Source organism: Chenopodium quinoa, unplaced genomic scaffold (assembly GCF_001683475.1).
Source record: "Chenopodium quinoa cultivar QQ74 unplaced genomic scaffold, ASM168347v1, whole genome shotgun sequence".
Taxonomy (NCBI): domain Eukaryota; kingdom Viridiplantae; phylum Streptophyta; class Magnoliopsida; order Caryophyllales; family Amaranthaceae; genus Chenopodium; species Chenopodium quinoa.
The window spans coordinates 2,532,375-2,555,721 of NW_018744167.1; the positions used below are offsets into that span (position 1 = coordinate 2,532,375).

At 37.2% G+C, this 23,347-nt stretch overlaps 4 protein-coding genes across 5 annotated transcripts; 1 reads left to right on the forward strand and 3 right to left on the reverse strand.

The window, feature by feature from the left end:
* Positions 1–121: 121 nt before the first annotated feature.
* On the reverse strand, positions 122–6,189 carry LOC110693914 (acidic endochitinase-like). 2 transcript variants are annotated; one of them, XM_021871089.1, is made up of 3 exons: positions 5,222–6,189; positions 1,483–1,771; positions 122–1,019 (listed from the first exon to the last, which is right to left on the reverse strand). In XM_021871089.1, the coding sequence occupies exons 1-3, from the start codon at positions 6,091–6,093 to the stop codon at positions 402–404; spliced, it is 1,779 nt and encodes a 592-aa protein (XP_021726781.1). In that variant the 5' UTR covers positions 6,094–6,189; the 3' UTR covers positions 122–401. The 2 variants fall into 2 exon arrangements, 1 of the variants encoding a protein (XP_021726781.1); XR_002505704.1 differs by lacking the exon at positions 122–1,019 and adding an exon at positions 3,359–3,557 and having other exon boundaries at positions 1,570–1,657; positions 3,641–6,189.
* Positions 6,190–6,720: 531 nt separating this feature from the next.
* Positions 6,721–11,629, reverse strand: LOC110693916. Its single transcript, XM_021871092.1, has 3 exons — positions 9,039–11,629; positions 8,722–8,913; positions 6,721–7,596 (listed from the first exon to the last, which is right to left on the reverse strand). Exons 1-3 carry the CDS (start codon positions 11,555–11,557, stop codon positions 7,062–7,064), a joined length of 3,246 nt encoding a protein of 1,081 aa, XP_021726784.1. The 5' UTR covers positions 11,558–11,629; the 3' UTR covers positions 6,721–7,061.
* Positions 11,630–14,650: 3,021 nt separating this feature from the next.
* LOC110693917 (ABC transporter C family member 10-like) lies at positions 14,651–21,460 on the forward strand. Its single transcript, XM_021871093.1, has 11 exons — positions 14,651–17,185; positions 17,325–17,645; positions 17,733–17,819; positions 17,957–18,544; positions 18,616–18,780; positions 19,272–19,566; positions 19,700–19,914; positions 19,996–20,301; positions 20,376–20,439; positions 20,575–20,814; positions 21,078–21,460. Exons 1-11 carry the CDS (start codon positions 15,173–15,175, stop codon positions 21,191–21,193), a joined length of 4,410 nt encoding a protein of 1,469 aa, XP_021726785.1. The 5' UTR covers positions 14,651–15,172; the 3' UTR covers positions 21,194–21,460.
* On the reverse strand, positions 21,438–23,347 carry LOC110693918. The gene is made up of 2 exons (XM_021871094.1): positions 22,674–23,347; positions 21,438–21,666 (listed from the first exon to the last, which is right to left on the reverse strand). The coding sequence occupies exons 1-2, from the start codon at positions 23,102–23,104 to the stop codon at positions 21,561–21,563; spliced, it is 537 nt and encodes a 178-aa protein (XP_021726786.1). The 5' UTR covers positions 23,105–23,347; the 3' UTR covers positions 21,438–21,560.

Here is a 23,347-nt window from a genome sequence, read left to right on the forward strand (position 1 = left end):
TTTATCATTGAAAATGGGCAACTTGAAGCCCTCTTTGGCTCTACGTTGTTACTAGCTTTCATATAATATGACATGCTAATTGTTGGGTTTCTTTTTTTTTTTTTTTCTTTTTTTTTTAATAATGTTTACTAACCGAAAGGGAAAGGGCGAAAGGGACTAATCTTGAATCACAATATATAGTACGATAACTCGATAATATCAAGACGTTTATTTGACTCATAATAATAAGCATATTACATTTACAAGTAACTAAGCTAAGCCATGTCCCATGCCACTATATGCCTTAAGCTTAGATACATGCCAATAGGCAAAACAACAAAATATAGTTAAAACTTTTTTACATAAAGACAAATGAATTGGACATTTTAGATGGAGTCCATGGAGACTGCAAATAAATGAACTTAAGGGTTGCCAATAATTGGGAGGCCGCCGATTGAGATGTGAAGTCCGCTTCCACTTTCACTTCCACTTTTGCGGCTTCTAGATCCGCCATTTACACTATCCTTGATGGCGGTACTGTATTCATTGTCAAAGAACCTAGACCACAGCATTACCCCTCCATACTTGGGAGAAGTCCTAATATTTGGCAAAACCTGAGTTTTAAGATCATCAGGTGGAATATACCCACTGCTAGCAGCACCTGGAGCAGCAGGTACTCCTAGGAAAATTTGGCCAGCATTCACAGTAGTCCATGTGTTCCAGGAGCTTATGAGTTGGTTGGCATTGCCGTTAGCATATTGACAGGGTGCATTGTTGTAGAATTGCACCCAAACATAGTCAAAAACACCTGTATTTATGGCGTCACTTAGATGAGCATCGGGGAAAGGGCATTGTGGTGCAGCTGATAAGTAGACCTTCCTTTCAGCAGTGCTACGTCTATTGAGTGCCCTTGCTAAAACATCATAGTTCTGTCCCGAGCCAAGTTCAATATCAAAGTCTATGCCATCGAGCACTGCATTCCCAAAAGGGCGTGAGTTTGAGTTTCCTCCTAGGAAGTTGTCCCAAAGATAGTCTGCTACCTGTGTGGTAAAAGAAAAACGGTAGTGAATTGATTAGCTTACATAACAAAGCTCCTACCAGAACAAGACCATTGGCCTAACCAAAGCTACATAGTTCAGCTGATAAAACTTTCAGGATAAAAATGCTGGTAAAGTTTTCAGGAGATGAATTAAAAACTTTGCATGAGGTAGCTTTCTAATTTATACCATCCTTGGAGCCCAGAAAAAAGCGTGACTAACTTTAGATCATTTAACAATCTTGATCTGTCACTTTAATTTTAATATTGTGATTGAAATACTATCGAATAATAACACTCATGCAGTTAAGTAGGAGAGTACACGGAAAATCAACAAGGCTGAAAAAGAAACAAAACACATTGACATACTGTATGTCACATACTCTGTTTTAATTGTGCACTGTATAATCGTATATATGCTAGGACATAGAATAATAGAATTTCTTTACTAAAAGAACAGTACTGACCTGTTGTGCATCAGCTGGCGAAGAAAGGGAGTAAGTACCAAGACCACCACCCAAAGAGAGGAGGACTCGGATCCCCTGCCTTTGACAGGCTGCAATATCATCCCCAATCCAGCTGCAACTTCCAGGATCGCTTGGGTTGCAGTGGCCAGCTAAGTTTAGCTGAGGGGTTCGGCCGCTGCCAAACACAGTTAGGAAAGCAATGTTAATATACTTGTAGTTCCCAGTGGAGCAGGCAGCAGCTAAGGTGCCCTCATCACCATGCTGCCCCCAATACGTAGCAATTCCAGCACCATGACAGAGATTCATGAACTGAGATGTAAAAATGAATAATGCGAGTGTCAAGACAGACATCTTTGAAACTTTAGAGGATGTCTTTTCTTTGTTTTTGCACATAAAAAATGTAAGCTTTTTATAGGCACGGCGAGGTCATGCATGTTAGTCCAACTATCCTTAGCCTCCCAGAATTAAGGATAATTATGCATTATGCATGCCCTACATTCTGATTTGTTTGTCAATTCGTGTAGGTAGGTAGAGAGGCATGTTAGGCAGTTGCTCCCTTCGAAGAAATTAATGAAAGATACAATAATGATTGTTCTCAAATATCCGCAAGTCCAATACTTAATTTTATTTATATTCTAGAAATTTCATTACATATTCAAACTTCAAATCAACCCCTCACATAAGTTCAAAGTTCTCAGCTCTCCAATTCCAGCCCAGCGCATCACATTATTAACTTTTATATATAGAAGACTTTAGACTTAATATAGGCTAATAACTCCCTTCATCTGGCACCAACCTTAATGATGTTAACTGAATTTTTTTTTTTTTTTTTTTTTTTATATATATATTTTTGCATAAATACATTCTAACTAATTAACGATTCCTTATCCTATCTTTAAAAAATTTAAAGATTCCTCAATCAACAGCTAGAATTATTAAAAAAAAATAATAATAAATAAATAAATTAACAGCTAGAAATGAGGATGCAGCACATGTGCATTATATACTAAAATCACCAATTTACCAATGAAAAGAACACATGCAAACAAGTCAAACCAGGATTGTAAATATATCAGCAATTACTAATGGAGCAAAAATTTACCCATGTTTTTAATTAGCTTCCTGACTTCCTGAGGTAGTACTCTAGTAGCCTATTACATCGTTTACATGGACATGATGAAAAAGCTCCTAATCAACTTTCCTAATACAACAATACTACTCCCTGAATTTGCAGTTATATTTTTTGTATTCCTTGGTATTATAAAACACCCTCCATCTTTGAATTTTGTTCTTACTTTAATTGATTTTGTGTCACTAAAAAAGTCAAAGTACAAACAACACTTAGAGATAGAGGGAGTACTAAATTTGAGATTTGTATGTGCTCCTTTTTAGTTATTTATTTATGATTTAACTAAAGAGTATACAACTTAAACAGTTGTCTTTTATTCACAATTCACAATATAATTGCCGGGAAAACTTTAGAGTATATAACACAATAGGAAGAGTGAAGAATATTATGGTGTACGGATACAAATTTTGTATAATTGAGGTAGAGATACATATTAGATCAAAGCTTCATTTGATGGAATGAAATAAGTTTGAAAATTACTCCATACAAGACAAGTATGTTAAATATTGCCTTGATTCTAGGTAGATATTGTAGTAATGAATTTGGTAGAATGAAGAGGAGATTCTCTATTTTTCTTTATGTTCCATATTTTGTCTCAAACTTCTTCTGTCAAATCATCAAGATCAAATCACTAAAATTTTATAATTCTAAAGTGGTTAATAAGAAATACAATTCAGGAAATGGTAAGACATTAAAGTGTCAAACATGTAGAAAGAAGTATTCTTGCTCCAAGCAACTCTTCTTTACCTCTTTTCCGCCCTCAAACTCCGCAAATTCTTTGGATCAGGTTATTTAGTTGATGCTGCATATAAGTCTCCATGTGCCAGCACAGCTGCAACCCTTTAGCTTCTATGTAACTATTCATGAAGGGTGCATGTTGACACTATGGGGCTATGTATATGCTCCTGCTGTGTGTTCCCTCCCAATAATTCCAGTCCAGGCATCCCTGAAATGTAAAAACAGAGGGCGTTAAAGGCAAAACAGCATATAATTTTCAGAACTTCGTTCAAAGTATAATGGAAACCTCACATGGGAAGAGAAATTAGATTTATGTAAAGGCTGAATGAGGAATTCTGTAAACTCGACATGTCATTAGTGACCAAGACTCCGTTCTCTGTACCCCAATGCTGTAATTGCTCCTAAGTTCCTCACTGCTGTAATAATCTGAGTTATCCTGCTCATTTCATTCAGTGATCTCCAGATGATGATTGATTATAAAATGACGATATCTTTAAAACTAGCCAACTTAAGATAAATACCTTACAGAAGAAAAGCATCACATATTCCAAGCCACATCCTAGAAGAAACTGTATGTACAGATTTCGGAAACCTTCCAGTAGACATCAAGATGGATGCAGGGAGATCCACACCACTTTGTATATATACCAATGAATAAAATGCTTTCACTGAAGCTGATAGGTTGAGCACAATTTTGTATGTAGTCACCAATAATCACCACAAGAACAAGCCCCGTTCTTGAAGGTATGAAACCTATTGGTATCTCTAACAATTATTTCCCGCCTAGTGATCTTGGATATGAGCTTGATTGCAACATGGCAATCTCCACAAATGCGAAGATTCTTAGTAATTCTGATAGGTGTTGGTGGTCTGGTATTTATAAGGGCAAACATTAAAGCCAGCTTTTCACTGTGAACTGAAAGATGGCCTTCTTTATCCTCCTCCTCTACATCATGAAGAGCAAAATTTATCTCTGGAACATAACCTTCCTCCTTCATTTTACCCATTAACACATGCAATTTCTCATATATATCATTAGACTGTGGATGTGATCTGTCCCCGGCGAGGAATGTATAAACCTGACCTTGATGCTCCAGATTACTAATGCCTGGCGTTTTGTTCATGCCTTTGGTCTTCATCAGTGACCTGATTGTGCTAACTTCCTTCCACTTCCCTGCTTTAGCATAAATGTTAGATAGCAACACATAATATCCACCCTGTTCAGGTACCATTTTAAAAAGATGGTCAGCTGCTATTAGCCCAATTTTCATGTTGGAATGGACACGACAAGCACCTAATAGAGCTCCCCATACTCTTTCATTTGGCTCAACTTGCATCTCCTTAATAAAAGAGAAAGCCTCGTCCACTCTCCCTGCCCGTCCTAAGAGATCAACTATGCAGCAATAATGCTCTAACCTAGGGGGTATATTGTACTCTTCAGTCATTAGTTTATAGTAATGCTGCCCTTCTTCCAACATCCCTGAATGACTGCAAGCTGACATAATAGCAACGAATGCAATGGAATCAGGAGTTAATCGCTCCTCTCTCATTCTTGAGAAGAGGGAAACAGCTTCGTTACCTTGTCCACTAACACCATAAGCAGAAATCATAGAAGTCCAAGAAACTACATCACGAATCTCCATCATATCAAACACTTCCCTTGCTTCCTTCAAGCAACCGCACTTGGCATACATGTTGATTAATGCGTTCTCCAAGGACAAACTTGGAAGAATTTTTCTTCTTTCAACAAATTTGTGAATCTTCCTTCCTAATGAGAAAGCAGAAAGATCACCACAAGCAGGAAGAATACTCGTAAATGTAACCCCATCTGCCTCAATTCCGTTATCTTCCATTTGAGAGTAAAGATCAATGGCTTCTGCAGCCATGGAATTGTTCACATACACAGCTATCATTACATTCCAAGATACCAGACTCTTCTTAGCCATCTTCTCAAACATTTTCTCGACAAAAACGACATTTTCAGAAGAAGTGTTAGTAACAGCTGGAAGCAAACTTGCCATAGTGCCAGCATCTGCATTTAACTCCACTGACTCCATTTCTCTACAAATTCTCAAGGCGTCGTCGAAATGCCCTTTCTGTGCATACCCAGCAACCATTGAGTTCCAAGAAACAACATCTCTTACAGGCATTTCATCAAGAACTTTCCTTGCATCAATCAAACAACCACACTTCCCATACATAGAAACTAATCCATTCCCAACAAACAAATTCAAGTTAAGCCCAACTTTAAACACAGCATTATGAATTTGCCTACCAACCCACAAATTCTCAGACCCGGAACAAGCTTTCAAAGCACACGGGTACGTATAATGATCAGGTCTAACTCCAACCCTAGACATACTCTTAAAAACCCTTAAAGCATCAGGGTACTGTTGGTGGGTTACATAGCTCCTGATCATAACATTGAAAAATATAACATTTCTTTCAGGACTTTCATCAAACAGATGACGTGCAATGCCTAATAAGCGAAAACTCGCATAAGCCCTGATCAATTTCAGTCGAATACAAGAACTTAAATGAAGATTATGGTGGGTTAGTATGTTGGCATGAAGTTTTTTCAGGGTTTTAAGATCTGGGTATGAATCCAAAATTTGGGTACACAATTCCTCTGTAAGAAACACATTTTGGTGGGAAAATTCGAGTTTTTGAATTTGTGGGGAAAGGGTTTCTAGTTGATTGAACGTTGATAAGTGGCGAATGAAACAATAACGCCGAATAATCATCTAGTAGGAAGTATAAAATGTCACTCTTTAAGAGGCCTAACGCCAAAAATATGATGCTAGGTTTAGGAAGAATAAAATGAAGTGATTTTAGTACATACTCCGTAGGCAACATAGCTCAAATACTCATAAAGTTGTACTCCGTAATGTAATGTTAATATAATGGAATTCAAGGCCGGTAAAGTCTATTCCTTACCTACTAAAAAAAAGGTCGATTTGGTAACTTGGTTTAAAAAGGTAATGCGATAAATTGCCAATTTGGTAATACATAGTACAATTGTACGAGTATAAAATGAGGTGACTATGAAAGATTTTCCATTTTTTTGGTCAAAAGTTGAAATGTGTCTAGAGTGTTAATTTGTTATACATGGGGGCAAAAATATACTGCTTATAAAAAGAGGGGATAAATAAAGGTTTTAAACTGTGCAGATTCTGCATTATGTTCTTGCCTCAGTTGAGCAACTGATGCGTTGTAGTTATCATGGATGCCTATAATAATCCAAGAGTTTAGTCTCTCCAATTCGTTAGGGCAAGGTCGATCACATGGCTTCGTTAAAATGGTAGAGCATTATAGAATCTCCTTGATCACAGCTTATTTCAGTATGACTAAACTGACACCCAGAATTTGTTATGCAATTATGGAACTATGCACCTGCTTCTTCCCTGCTAAACTGATACAGAAGTCGCTGTAAACGTGTCTTGAATTCTAGACAACATTAAGCAACGTGTTATTACAAAGGAATTACAGTTTACAAGGCTCCTAGCGCCTATACTGCTAAAATCACCTAATTATACATTTACTGAAGGATACACTCTACAGGTCTATTGAATTTTGTACATAAGGCAAGTAGTCTTACAGGTGCGTCCTGTTGTGTTTGTGCTTCACGCAAAGCTTCTGGTATACACAGGTATTTGTTTGTGTCTAAATTGATTAATACAGAGTATTGTTTAAGGCCAACAGAGCTTATAAATCAAAGCTCCCATTCATGATGCCACGACTCATCCTGAAACAAAGCCCTGTGAACGGAACCAGTTGAATTCCCCCCTTGCTCCCTATACTCTTCTTCATCACCAACACTACCATCTGAAGGGAATAAACATTTTTTTGCCCCACTTGTTGGGGTTTCGCAGACCCGATCATAGTTTTCTCTATGCCGGTCTTTCCTCTTGGACCTACGAAAAGAATCTGATTTTGACCTGGACAGTTTTGGCGGCTTAGGGGCCCACACTCTCTGCAAGTCTGGCATGGCTCTTCGTGTAAAAGAAGCAAACTTCAAAGCTCTTGTTCTCCTTTCTTGAGCTTCAACCAGTTTGCGATCATGATCTGTGCTACCGGTGTGAAATGAATCATCAGTAGAATTGGGTTCACTTCCTACTTTCCATGATTGACTGCTATCTTCACTGTTGAGTAGTGGATTAGGGGATTCATCATCACCATCATCAAACAATAAGAGATCCATTTGATCATAGATTCTATGTACAATATTCCCAAGGTTCTGCGAATACCTGGACATTCCACACAAATAATATCATAAATTGTGGATCTAAACTTCGTTCCAGCAAAACAAACCAAAAAGCAATTAACATTGAGCTAATATGTTGGAATTCAAAGGGCACCTGTAAGCTAGAAAATGAAGTTTTGGAAAACCAGTACCTAAACTTTTAAACAATCCAGAATCAGTGCGACCAGCATGTCTCCTCAACTACTAATTGCATATTTCTTGTCACAATTATCATAGTCATAATTTGACTCTGACATAAACAGGAACATGAAGGAGGATGTTCACTGAGGCTATACAATTTGTGAAAGGAACTGGACCTACTTAATCAATACACTTGATGATGAAAAGGGGCTACCACTACTTACATCAAATTGCACAAGTTTAAGACAAATGACAGCATGAAAATTTGAAAACTGGAATGCAGAGAAAATGAAATGACCCACTTGTCCTGACCGAAACCACTAAAGAAAAGGAGAATGGCTGCCCTAAAATTCCAGAAACAATGTTGGAGAACTATGTATGGAACAGAATCAGAACTTTCCTTAGCAGACACAAACAATTTCCTCTGACATCCTAAATATCAACATCCAAGATAGGATCCCATCATTCATGGAAACTTGGGAGGACTATATCTGCTTATCTTTATCCCTAACCACACTGATTTGAGCTACTTTAAAGGATGATTCCTTAAACATACCAAACAAGATCATTTTCTGGGAAAAATAAAGACATTCTCCAAAACAGTCGACTGAAAGATGGAAGTGATACAGAATAACAAGAAGATGATATAGAGGTCGAAATGTGGAGAAAACAAATGCACTTTGAAACACTACACCATGCAATCTAGAAGCTGCTTGGACTGTGATGATTGAAGTGGAAACCATTTCGTACAATAATTGGTTTTCAATGAACATCCATACTATAAAATAAAAGTTGGAAACTATGCTTCCAAGTCTGCAGTGATAATGAATCTGTTGATTTGGTACTATAAAAACGTGCTTTCATCTAAAATAATTAAGAAAAAAAAAACATTTCAGTCTATATCAGAGTGAATAGATGCCAACCACAATACTATAAATAAATGTCATGGTTATACAAGCATTGCTGATTGCATTAGAAGTGTATATACCTGCTTTTGATGGTCCTGCCCACATAATCACTAAAGTTGAAGTCTCCAAAAAATCCATCCTCCATGTTACACTGAATAAACTCTAAAAGACAGCAGATCTGCTTAACAAATTTGTTCTTAGTAGAATCTCGTATACCAGCCACAATCTCTGATTGAAGTATCTCCATGCGAAACAAAATCTGCAGCTCATACCTAGACAATGCTTAAGGAACTACCATGGCAAATCAATCAATATGTCGCGAACAGTAATAAAGAAATAGTAAAATTATGACAAACATTTATTATTAGACAAAAAAGTTAATGGAAGAAAAGGATACTGTCTAATTCTATCTCCAGATGAGGTACTTGATGACTGTGCATCTGTTGCTTTAGAGGATAGATCACCATCTTTGTGCTTTCCTGCTATGTCTTTTGGATCGATTAGTAAGAGTTTGATGAGCTCACCAGCTACAAGTCCTCCATAACTGCTACCATCTGATTTTTCAAGGGAGGCTTGACTTACTTCTTTTGTATTTGGTCCTAGTTTCCCCCTTAGCCAATAAATACATGAAGAAACAACCCGCTGCGCAAAAGCCACTAAGTCAACTCCTGATGCAATCCCATTTTGAATTCTCTGAGACAAATTACTAAAGAAAGCTTCTGCAGCTTCTTGTGAAGCTCCAGTTTGTTTTATTTGAGGTCCCATCACAGCATGTTCTTTAGCCAGAGAAGAAAGTAGTTGTTGACTTTCTTGATGCAACTGGCACAATCTCTCCTCTGTTTTCTCCATAATTTTAGGTGTGTCTGACTTGCATGGAAGTGATGAGCTATTTTTAGCAACCTGTTTTATCCAACACTGCAAAAACTTCAACTTCTTAGAAGTATCACATTCCTTGGAAAAGTAAGCTCCCTCAAGTTCCATCTCACAGGGTCGAGAAGCTGCTTTGCAGAAAGAGCCCCAGGAGAGATCCTTGTACCTGTGGGGATGCATTCTGTGCTTTCTCCTACTCTCACTTTTACGTGTCCCACTCACAGAATCCATACTCATGTCAATTCCAACAATTTTATCTCCTTTCTCTGAACTACCATGTCCAAGGTTTAGCTCACTTACACCATTTTGAGCTCCACATAAGTCAGTACTATCTTTCAGAATAAAAAGAAAAGCCGAATTAATAGTAAAAGGTTTGAGAACCCCCATGGTTATGATGCCCTTGGCATTTGACAAATGCAACAATGCCCAGTAACCTTTCCTATATAGAAAGCTTAAAAGAATCTGCCAGAAAGGTGGTGATTTTCTCTTCGTAAACCTACCTGTTCCTTCCAAAAGCAGGTCAAGAACTCTGTCGGCAAAGAACTCACTAGATGACTTCTCTTTCTTTTTCTTTGAATCTATGGATAACTCATCAACTAGTACCACATCAGAAATTTGCTCATCCATTGTTACAAGTTCGCCATCTCTACAGAGAGATTTTACATCAATCTTCACCAACCCATCACCAAAACTCTCCCAAATTCCACAGGATTGTTGAGAAAGTTTTCCAGCTTTTTCATACCCCTCAGAGATTGAAAGACCGTGAAGCCTACGCCCACGTAACATTTTAAGATCAAGCAGTTGGAGATCACAATACTTGCAAACCATAGGTTTCCCACTCACATCCAATATCTCAAGATTCAATTGCCCAAAAACTTTCTTACATTTATCATTTAATTTAGGATAAGTAGATGAAACACCAATCATCGGATAAATTAAGCCAAACGAAACAAGAGCAGAACCCAAAACAATTGAATCATTAGAACATAAACCCCAACCTAAACTCTTAACACCATTTTGAAAAAACCCCACTAATCTGTTATACTCGTCAAGTTTATCTTTTTCGAAATCGTTCCCGCTGTCATTATTACAGTTTACATCTACCCAGCTGAAATGAATATCCCTACTAGCAAAAGCATCTCTCGCATGCCCAAAAACCCCTCTAAATTTATCACAAAAAACATCACAATCATTCACAACATCATCAACACCCATAAAATCAATCAAGTCCTTATTTGATCTACAAACAGGTGAGAACAATACAACCAAATTCGACCTAACAGTCCCTAACAAATCAGAATCATTAGAACAATCAGACAAATCCCAACCATAATCATGAATTACCTGCGCAATCGAGCTCGATAAATGCGAACCCCTCGAAACCGAACCAGAAATCGAACCATCCACCAAATTACAAGCCAAATCAAGGGTCTGAGAAAGTGAAATTAGGGTTTCATCGGGTCGATTGAAGGAGAGAGAATTAGGGTTATACAATGAAATTGGAATATTGGGGAGAGAAGACGACGATTTGAGAGGAGAAAGAGAGGAGAAGAAGAGCTTGAAGGAGGAGAGAGAAAGAGAAAGAGGAGGAAAAGAGAGAAGAATTTTGGCGGAAGTGAGGATTGAAGTGAGGTAAGAATTAGGGTTTTGGAGGTGAAGAAGAGGGTTGAGATCGATTAAGAGGACGATTCTTTGGGTTTTAGAGTAGTTGATTGGATTGATGCCAGCCATTTTCGGCCGGAAATTCGCCGGAATTTGAAGGTTTAAGGGGTTGAAATGGCGGAGTATTGGGGATGAGATTGGGGATTTTGGAGGAGAGAGAAAGAGGGGATGAAGAAGAAAGGGAGGAGGGAAATGAAAGTTGAAATTTGAGGGTTTAGGCGGGAAATCAATGAATAAGATGCCAAAAATGCGATGCTCCACGTGGAATCTGGAAACGAAAGAATTTGTGATTGATACTCGTAATTTGAAGTATTGGCCCAGTTGAACTCTACGTATTATTCCCTCCACTTTGTAATAGATATTCGATTTTATATATTCAGCCATTTTCTAATAGGCTCATAAACTCGTTTGTTTTGATGGAAATTTTTTTCAAGAAAATTATATTCCCATTTTCCATTATTTGGTTAGTAAATGATTGAAAATATATTTCCCAATGGTGGAAAATATTTCTTCTAATAGTGAATGAGAGAAAGATACTTCGTATATGAGATAGTGTGTCCAAGCAATCAAGCATTTTTCTTACTATTTGTGACTGTGTGTCAAAAGAAGTAAAATTTGTGACTGTATATCATAGTATAATGTATCATACACGTTAACACGTAGTAATGTAGTATGTGATATTTGACCAAGAATTTATAAAATTAAAAATATAAAACGTGACATATAATATGGATTATGAGAAATTTTCCTGTTTAATGCAATACACCTATGCACGACAACAATCTTTGATACAATACTATGTATGTAAACAATCAATTAATCATACGAATATCTGGGTTATTACAATAATTGGAATCCTCACAGCAATCATCTGATACTCTATGATTCATGTAATCCCGGAAAATCTGGAAGATTATGTACTTGTTATTGTGTTTTAGAAGTATTTGATCCATAAGATTTCTGTTAGATTAACCTGATAACCTTTGTGTGTTACTCGGAGTTTTCATTTCAGCTCAAGTACCCTTGACACTAACATGGGCATGGACCCTTCGACTCATCATTTTGGATCAAAGTGGCCCGAAGTCATGGAAAATATCCACGTAATGTACGAGTTCTACATTGGGACATGTACCCATATACATACAACATTAATACTTGAGTGGCTGAGTTGGGTAACACAATAAAAACTCAAAAGTTATACTTCCTCCGTTAACGGTTATCTGCAACATTTACCAAAAACGGGTGCTAACTATTATTTGCAACAAACTTATTTCTTTCCTATTTTAGTAACATTTTTCTGTCGAAATGACCAAAATACCCTTACTTAAAAATTATTAGCACATAATACTACACATATCTACAACCCAAATCTAACTTAATTATGTAAGCTTATCCTCCAAAAAAATCAGATATCTTGGCAGATTCATCTCCCCACCACACCTTTCTCCTCCATCTTCATCTCTCATCATCTCTCATTTCTTCAATCTGCAGTTCATCATCATCATCTCTCATCATCTCTAATCATCTTCTTTCCCGAAAGCCACCCCTTCCCCTCCGTGTCGGCTGCCGGCACCCTAACCCTTAAACACCACCCTTAAAACCACCCTAAACGGATCGATTCCCCGGCAACGTCGACCCCCTTCTCTTTCCCCTACCCACGCTGCCCCCACTTTTGGTCCGTTCGCCCTCGAACTTCGTCAAATATGCAATCTCATTCCTCCTTCATCTAGGTTTTGTGGGTCTCGGGTGTGGATCTAGATGTCGGTGATTGTGGGTCTGGGTTTAGGTCAAGGTTTTGTGGTGGTTGATTCCGAAGGTGGTTGGTGGCGTGGTGTTGGGTTGCGTAGCGTAGTGGGTGGCGTGGTGTTCGGTTTCGTGGTGGTGGTTTAATTGTAATTAATTCAGCAATTCGTGGTGGTGGTCGTTTAATTGGGGCTTTTGGGGTTTTGGTGGTTGTTGTCGGTGGATTTTGGTGGTTGTTTTCGTTGGGTTTTGGTGGTATTCGCTGGTGGTGGTGGTTTACGGAAATTTTCAGTGGGTGTGTGGGTTTTCAGTGGGTTTGGTGGTGGTGGTAGTGGTGGTTTACGATGGGTTGGACGGTGGTGGTGGGGATTCTGGGTTCTGGGATTGGTTGTTGTGGTTTTAATTAATTGTGGATTTTTTTTAATAATTGGATTAGTGCTTAAGCATATGCCTTTAAAAACTTTTGTCTCGGCCTCCGCAACCGGTACAAACTCCGCAACCGGTACAAATGTTGCAAATAACCATAAACGGAGGAAGTATCTTACATTCATAACGTACTACTTATTTTTAAAATCTTGTTAATGACTGACAAATGATTATGGGATTTTCTTGCAGGCCAGAAAAGCTCTTTTAATCATCAAATTTTGGTGAAAATCAAATTAAGTACTTCTGTCATATCTAAAGCAATCTGATGCTGACTAATTAACTATAATTAAGTGCAATCTGCTTGAGAAAGAAACAGTTCCGAGCTTTGTAATCCTCAATTTGCGTTAGTTACTCCGTTTAAGACATTATATCTTTTTTAGGAGGATGTTTGCTCTTGTTAAGTACTTACAAGGGGTACACTCCTCTGGATGTAGAGGAGAATGACAGCAGTAAATTTGGTTTAGCTGCCCAAGTTACTCCGTTTTCCAACAGTGGGTTGTTCAGTAAAATGTCATTCTGTTGGTTGAACCCTTTGATGAAATTGGGTAGGAAGAAGGTATAGTGAAATTCACCCAATCAAAATCAATCTACTGCACATATTTTTTTTTTCCCTAAAAAATCGTTTTCAAGCAAATTCAATCAGCAATCCATAACACTAACTAGTCACATCCCAAATTTAGCAACATTTTCTGCACCAATTCTCTCTCCTCCCACATTCACCAAAATCAACACAATTGCAAACACAACATTGCCAATTTGCTAACATATTAACAAAAACACAAAATTAATGCCTTTTCACTTTTACGGTAATACGTTATACCCAAAAAAATTGATAAATTGCAAAAATCCAATTTTGCAACAGTAATAATAATTAGATTATATAAAAAATAAAACAACCCAGGAAGCAAAAATTAAAGAAGCGCAAACCTATTATAATGGTCGGTGATATCAGATTATCAGGGGACAGTTTGTACAAAATTAGGAGAATTTCTTGAGGAAAAAAGGTAGGAAATTGATGGGTTTTGAGGAATATAATGGAGGAAGAACTGATGAATAAGAAGAGAAGGTGTGTTTGGTTGTGGTGGGGTGAACCGGGCTTTTGAGAGAAACGATATGAAAAAAGTTTCAATATTTCTGGTTTTTTATTTTTTATTTTTTTTTTAATTTTCACAACTAACTTATACAGTATCTGTATTTCACACCATCTTTAAAAGTTCAAAGCAAACAAGATCAAATATATTTTCGTAAAAAAAAAAAAAAAAAGAAAAAAAAAAGGAAAAAAAAAAAAAAAAAATAATGTCTTTTCATCGTGAAAAAAAAAAACACACACACACAAGTTGTAGTATATGACAACTAAATTAGTTGATTAAAGTCTTTAACGGTGATATCCAACACTTGGGATCGAATATCTTACTAGATTACTCCAAAGGTTTCATATAGTGCACACAATCAAATGATTTTTGAAGATAGATTAAACATTGCTAAGTAATATAATATGGTTACTCTATAGTAATTTTGTCATATCTACATCAACTTGGTGCTAATTAATTAAATAAGTGCATTATTCAGTATTCACCACCTAAATAGAAAAAAAAAGTAATGTTGCAGTACTTCTAAGTTCTGTCATCTCTATAAAATCCAAAGCTAACCTTTTGTTTTTTGGTGGGTATTGGACATAATGTACAAGAGTTCGCTGCTAGAGCTTTTAATTATTGTTTCTACGATGACCAATCTAGTTGACTAAATTGTAACAACAATCTTGTGTTCCTGTTTATGTGTGCTAATTCTGAGTTCTTATGTTAATGCAGAGAAAAAGGTAGCTGAATCAAAATGGAAAATCTGTGGGCTTTATTTTGTTGGCAATCTGATTGCGAAAGAAGCAGTTCGGAGACTTGTAGTCCTCAGTTTGGGTCAGTTACTCATCCTTCATCATGTGTCAACCATGCTTTACTTGTTTGTTTCAATACACTGCTTTTAGCAGTCCTCTTTTACAGCTTCATTTGCAGATTTCTTTCCAAGAAACTCGAGCTAAATGCTCGTAGTATACGACAGTTCTGTGTCATACAGATACTGTCAGCTGTATATAATGGATGTCTTGGACTAGTTTATATAGGCTTTGGTCTTTGGATTTTGAACAAAAAGTTGAAAAGTTATGATCATTCTGTTTCACCAATTCATGGGTGGGTTATATTTCTATTTAATGGAGTTACATGGTTGTTGGTGGGACTAACAACAAGCCTCGGAGAGTTTTTCCCAAGAGTCCAATTGCGGATCTTGTCCATTTTGGCTTTCCTCTATGCTGGGATATTCTGCTTTCTAGCTCTTTTTGCTGCCACTGTAAATCATGCAGTAGCAGTGAAGGGGGTGTTAGACATTCTATCTTTTCTTGGAGGGGGTTTGCTCTTGTTAAGTACTTACAAGGAGTATACTCCTACGGATGGGGAGGAAATTGGGAGCTGTAAATCAGGTTTAACTGCCCAAGTTACCCCATTTTCCAAAGCTGGATTGTTCAGTAAGATGTCGTTTTGTTGGTTGAATCCTTTGATGAGATTAGGTAGGAAGAAACCTCTCAAGGAAGATGACTTGCCCAAACTACGGGACATGGACATGGCAGGATCTTGTTACTTGCAATTCATGGACCGAATGAATAAGCATAAGCAAGCTGAATCACTGTCAGAAACATCAATGTTTTGGATCATTGTTGCATGCTACTGGAGGGAGATTCTGATATCTGGGTCCTTCGCGCTTCTGAAGATACTTGCGCTGTCAGCTGGGCCTCTTTTTCTCAATTCTTTCATTCAGGTTGCTGATGGAAAAGAAGCATTCAGATATGAAGGTTATGTTTTGGCTGTCTCACTCTTCCTTTCAAAGATCCTAGAATCTTTGTCCCAAAGACAATGGTACTTTCGAAGCAGGTTGATTGGTCTTAATGTGAGGTCCATGCTCTTAGCAGCAATCTATAGGAAGCAGCTGCGATTATCAAATGTTGCCAGAAGGATACACTCTGGTGGTAATATAATGAATTATACAAGTGTTGATGCTTATAGGATCGGGGAATTCCCTTTTTGGTTTCATCAGATTTGGACAACAAGCCTGCAACTTTGCTTTGCATTAGCTATTCTAATACATTCAGTCAAACTTGCAACCATTGCATCATTGGTAGTGATTGTTTTAACGGTGATATGCAACACACCCCTTGCCAAATTACAGCATAAGTTACAAAGCAAATTGATTGTTGCTCAAGACGAGAGGCTGAAGGCTTTCTCAGAGGCTCTTGGAAATATGAAGGTGCTAAAAATGTATGCTTGGGAGTCTCACTTCAAGAATGTAGTCGAGGAATTGAGGAAAGTGGAATATAAATGTTTATTAGCAGTGCTGTTGCAAAAAACATACAATTCTCTTCTCTTCTGGACATCTCCTACATTGGTGTCTTCTGCTACATTTGGTGCATGCTATTTCCTCCGAATTCCTCTAAATGCTAGTAATATATTCACATTTATAGCAACTTTGCGTCTAGTGCAAGAGCCCGTCACTATTATACCCCATGTCATAAGTGTAGTGATTCATGCAAGACTTTCATTTGCACGGATTGTGAAGTTTCTAGCTGCACCAGAGCTTCAAATTGAAAACGTCAGAAAGAGTAATATGACCAGCACAAACTGTGCCATACTAATGAAGTCAGCAAAGTTTTCGTGGGGGATGAATTTATCAAGGTCAACACTTAGAAATATAAATCTAGATATTCGTCCAGGTGAAAAGGTAGCTATATGTGGAGAAGTTGGCTCAGGAAAATCAACATTGCTAGCAGCAATTCTTGGAGAAGTGCCATATATAGACGGAAATGTAAGCTTCTTCAATAGACCTCATAATTAAACCATTGCATAATATAATCACTAGCATTTCAAACCTTTAATATCTAAGTTTACTGATGATAAACAGGAGATTAATAGTAAATTGTTTCTCAAACCTTTCCCTTGTACAGGTTGGAGTATATGGGAGGATTGCTTATGTTTCCCAGACAGCTTGGATCCAAACAGGGACAATACGTGAAAATATTATTTTCGGATCTGCCTTGGATGATCTGAGATACCAAGAAACACTCCATAAGTGTTCATTGGTGAAAGATCTTGAATTTCTTCCTCATGGAGACTTGACTGTGATAGGAGAAAGAGGAATTAATTTAAGTGGTGGCCAGAAGCAACGGATCCAACTCGCTCGTGCATTGTACCAAGATGCTGATATATATCTTTTGGATGATCCATTCAGTGCTGTTGATGCACACACTGCAACTAGCCTCTTGAATGTAACCTTAGACCTTAACCATTAAATTTGTCTTTTACTTGATAACTAAGTTAACATCTGATATTCTGATCTATTTACATTGTGGTAGGATTATGTTATGGAAGCTCTTTCTGAAAAGACTGTCTTGCTTGTGACACACCAAGTTGATTTTCTTCCAGCATTTCACATTTGTTTGGTGAGCCCTCAGTTGTGTGATGTTTAGTTTGTGGAGTCTTCTGCTTCAAATGTGTGCTTCAAGCCTCGTTAGACCTTCAAACTTTCAAAGTTCTTAGTATTCCTTGTAAACTAACAGGATATCATTCTTGTTTTCAGCTGATGTCAGATGGGGAAGTTCTTCATGCAGGCCCTTATCATGAGCTATTAGCTACAAGTCAGGAGTTTTCGGACCTTGTAAACGCGCACAAAGAGACTGCAGGGACTGAAACACTAGCAGAAGTCAGCACATCTGAGAGGCACAATTGTACTGCAAAAGAGATTAATAAAGTCAATGTTGATGACCAATATCAAGCATTAACAGGGGACCAACTGATTAAACAAGAAGAGAGAGAAGTTGGAGACACTGGTTTTAAGTCATACATGATTTACCTGAATCAGAATAAAGGCTGCCTGTACTTTACTATTGTTGCTCTTGCACATCTCGCCTTTGTGACCGGCCAAATATTACAAAATACATGGATAGCCTCTAGTATTGATAATCCTCACATCAGAAAATCAAAACTGATAGTGGTTTATGTCATAAGTGGATTCGGCATGACATTCTTTTTACTTATTAGATCACTTGCAGTGGTTAAATTTGGGATGGAGTCATCAAAATCTATATTTTCTAAGTTGCTGAACTCTCTCTTTCGAGCGCCAGTGTCATTCTACGATTCTACACCTCTCGGAAGGATACTAAGTCGGGTGAGTATAGAACTTGCATATGCTTCACAACATTGATCCACATTAAGCTGATATTTCATTAAATTCTGCAGATTTCATCTGATTTGAACATTGTTGATGTGGATATCCCCTTCAGCTTTGTGATGGGCTTTGCAGCAACTACTATGGCATATGCTACTTTAGGAGTAATGGCCATCATCACTTGGCAGGTCTTGTTTGTCACTGTACCAGTCATTTACATGACAATAAGATTGCAAGTAAGTATATAAAGGATCTCCTCACATATAAATTTCCCCTCATACCCTTTTATAGCTTTATTTAACAAATTTCAAGGACTCGCTAAGCTTATCCAGATGTGACCGTCGTACATCTAATGTTAATAGTCTTAATACTCCTCCGTTCTATACTTATTGCAACAATAGGATTTCTACATAAATTACACACTATGCTTTGAGTCCTCTGACCATCTAATTTGTATTTTGTGTTTAAAAATAAATTATAGATATGAATAGTTAAGGTCGTGAGTGAAACTATAATTTGGGCTGCATTACATTTTCAGGAGACACTAAACTATGGTTGCATATTCTTGCGCTCTATCTTTCAAAATAATCATGCATTCTTCCTGATCTTGAACTCCAGATTTGGTGAACTGTAAATGTAAAAATGTCATTTGCAAAGCATAGTGTTTTCTGAAACTATTAGCTTGTTGCTAGGTATAAGCCTAATTAGTCTGTATATATATCAACAGCGTTACTACTTGGCAACGGCAAAAGAGTTGATGAGACTCCATGGTACAACCAAGTCTATGGTTGCAAACCATTTGACTGAATCATTAGCCGGAGCTATGACAATAAGAGCTTTTCAAGAGGAAGACTGTTTTTTCGCAAAAAATCTCAACATTATTGATACAAATGCAAGCCCATTCTTCCACAGTTTTGCAGCCAACGAATGGCTGATTCAGAGGATTGAGGCACTCACTACCACTGTTCTTGCAGTAGCTGCATTATGCATGGTTTCGCTTCCTCCAGGAACATTTAGCTCAGGTGAGATAGTTCTCTCTCTCTTTTGCTCTCTTTTGTGAGATTTTTGTGGTTAACAGATATTCTATGAGATGAGTAAAATTAAATCACCTAGGAGCATTTATGCAAGGTAATGCTAATACAACAAAAAATGCAGGGTTCATCGGAATGGCACTATCGTATGGTCTTACGTTAAACATGAGTATGGTTTTCTTAATTGAGAAACAATGTATATTAGCCAACGATATAATTTCGGTGGAGAGGCTTGATCAATACATGGATATACCAAGTGAGGCTCCAGAAGTCATCAAAGATAGCCGCCCTCCACAAAACTGGCCATTGGTTGGCAAAGTGGAGATATGCAATCTGCAGGTGAATATCTTTGTATCAAGATTTAAATTTGGTTGATTCTAGAAAGAGGGCAACATACTAAAAATTTTCATGTTCAATCAGTTGAGATACAGACCAGATACACCACTGGTTCTTAAAGGATTCAGTTGTACATTTGAAGGGGGCAACAATATTGGCATTGTTGGTAGGACAGGCAGTGGAAAGACTACCCTAATAGGGGCATTGTTTCGCCTAGTAGAGCCATCAGAAGGAAAGATTATAGTTGATGGTGTTGATATATGTTCAATAGGACTTCACGATCTAAGGTCATGTTTCGGGATTATCCCTCAAGACCCTACTCTTTTTAATGGCTCTGTACGATTTAATTTAGATCCGTTAAGTCGGCATGATGATGAAGTCATCTGGGAGGTATAATTTCTCTTTCTATAATAAGATTCTACTGTATATTATACCTAATGATATAATTTTGTGTTCTTGAGAAGGTGCTCGGCAAATGTCAGCTTTTAGAAGCAGTCAAAGAGAAAAACCAGGGACTAGATTCTTTAGGTAATTCTTCATTCTTTCAGAGCACAAAAAACCAGTCTTCGACCATTTTGTTATTGCAGACCTTGCAGATCAGTTCATACTTCACATCAACATGTGTTTTTATCAATTTTTGCACTAAACATTTTTCACCATTAGTTATGGAGGATGGGTCAAATTGGAGCATGGGACAACGACAACTGTTCTGTCTAGGTCGTGCTTTGCTGAGAAAAAGCAGGGTACTAGTGCTAGATGAAGCGACTGCATCCATTGATAACGCAACTGACATGATCCTGCAGAAAACTATAAGAGCAGAATTTTCGGATTCCACTGTGATTACTGTAGCCCACAGGATACCAACAGTAATGGACTGCACAAAGGTCCTTGCCATAAGTGATGGTAAGTGTTTGGTTTTTAACATTACTAATATGTTTAGGTCAGCTCAAACACTTCTAAACCACACTGTTCACAGCACCTTCCAGTGTATAATAAGTTGTGGATGTTCAGATATGCAGCAGAGAGCAAAATTCAGGATCAGGAAAAAAAAAGAAAAAACAAAAAAAAAAAAAAAAAAAAAGAAAAGAAAAAACAAAAAAAACCTAACTTTGAGATAAAATCAGCAGATGAGATCAATGCTAAAAGTTACACTGAAAATCCTGCAGGAAACTTGGTGGAGTATGATGAGCCAATGAAGCTAATGAAGAACGAAAGCTCATTATTTGGCCAACTCGTCAAGGAATATTGGTCTCATATCCATTCTACTGATCAGTCCTACTGAACATAAGGCATTTAGCACACCAATCATCAATAATTAAAGAGAATGAAAGCCTGAAATGTTCCAAAGTATTTGAGCTGAATGTAGAAGTAATAGATATTGTAAGTTCTTGAAAGCATGCAAACATTCATGCATTGATTGAAGAACTATTTTTGACATGTATAGATAATTTGATAGGATTCCTAGTGCTTTTTTTAGGACTAGTCAATATGCAAGTTGTGGGCAACAATAAATCAAGCAAGAAATATTCAGACATGTACAGGTGTATAACCATAAAATGCAATTTTTATAACATAAACATTGTTCCACAACCTAATGAACACGTATGCATTTCAGAATTTCTATACCAATGAATAACCCATATCCTTGCTTATGGTCCTCCAAGTACAGCATTCTCAATATCCTCTCTGCTGAGAGCATAGCTGAATCTTCTCTCCATATCTTTTTCTAGATTGCCTGATCCACTCTTCATATATCTGCATACCAAATGCAACTACTAGGTCAAAAATCATAGAGTAAAATTATAACAATCACAAGCTCAATTTACAAGTAGTAATTATATCTAGCGTAAGGATCTAAAGATTGATTAAGTATGCCATGAGAAGGTGGGCAAAGATATTGAGATGACACGAAATGGCTGAAGATTAAGGGAAAAAGAAGAAAATGATAATTGTGAACAGAAGCAATTGAAGATGAGTACAGTCTTTTAGGAGGTTTGTTTTCTCCCAAAGCACATAATTAAACTAAACTAAACTCCATAACACTAAACTTCCCTTCTTTGGTCTTCAAGCTAATCCTACAAATTAAGAATGGAACTTCTGGGTCACAGCTTCACAGGTCAATGAAACTCAAAGAACTTTTTGCTGGAAATGATCTGGAATATACTAATACTACGCGAAATGATGGCTTCTACACAGTCACACAATCAAAGACGACACATTCTAACACCACACCACAACTTATAAGCCTGAATGCAGAACACCACACTTCTTACCCCAAAAAACAAATCCAACAAACTTATCCCGTAATTCGCCACGGAAATCCCATAATCAAATAGTCCAAAGCTAACAAATAGCCCCAATTCATCCAAAACTCCTGTTGGTCTGGTTAATTGGTTTAATTACTAACCAAAAATTAATCTGACATACAATTTGGCAGTGTCCAATCCAACCACAAATAAGTTATGAAGTATACAGCAACTCAACCAATTTGCAATCTACAAAAATATTACATACGTAGTAATTTATTTTTTACTCGTAGCATCTTATTGTTGAACATTCCAAATTTAGCAACTTTTTTTAGCACAACTATTTCACCCACATTCAGCAAAATCATCACAATTGCAAACACAACTTTCCCTGTTTTTTTCACAGATTAACAAAACCCATAAAATAAAAAACAAAAAAAAAAACAAGAAATTGCAAAAACCCAATTTTACAACAATAATAATGAATTAAAAAAAAAAAATTAAAGAAATCCAAACCTAATATAAAGGTCAGTGACATCAAGGGAAAGTTGGGCACGCCATTCAGAATTATCAATAAACCAAACAGCCCTATCTTCATCAGTTTGATAAAAACCTAAGCTTTTAAGCCAAGCTTCAATGCAGGGCAAACTATGAGCATATAAAGGTTTCTTTTTATCAGGTAATCTGGAAAGCCATTCATCTTCTGATTTTGTTGTAGCAACTTCTGCTTCTGATTCTGAATCTGATGAAGCTTTTGGTACAAAATTGGGAGAATTTCTTGAGGAAAAAAGGAGGGAAATTGATGGCGTTTTGGGGAATTTTAAATGGTTTTTGATAAATTGATTCGAAAATAATGAAGAAATGGAGGAAGAAGAAGAAGAGAAAGTGGGTCTGGTTTTGGTAGGGAGAGTGAGACGAGTGTTTGGGAGAGATGAAGTGGATAACATTTTGTCTTTCAGCTGTGTTTGTTCATTGATTATTTTTGGTTTGATTGATCCAATTTTTGGAACTTTTTTTTATGAGTGTGTATGAGCCGAACTAGTTTTTTGGGTTGAACTTGGTTTACATGGTTTTCAGTTATATCCCATGTAGCCCATTGAGAAAGCGGACTAAGGGAGTGACAAAGGATTTCCCGTCCCGATTTTGGACATATCAAAACAGGATCCGTTTGGTAACGATTTCCCTTAATA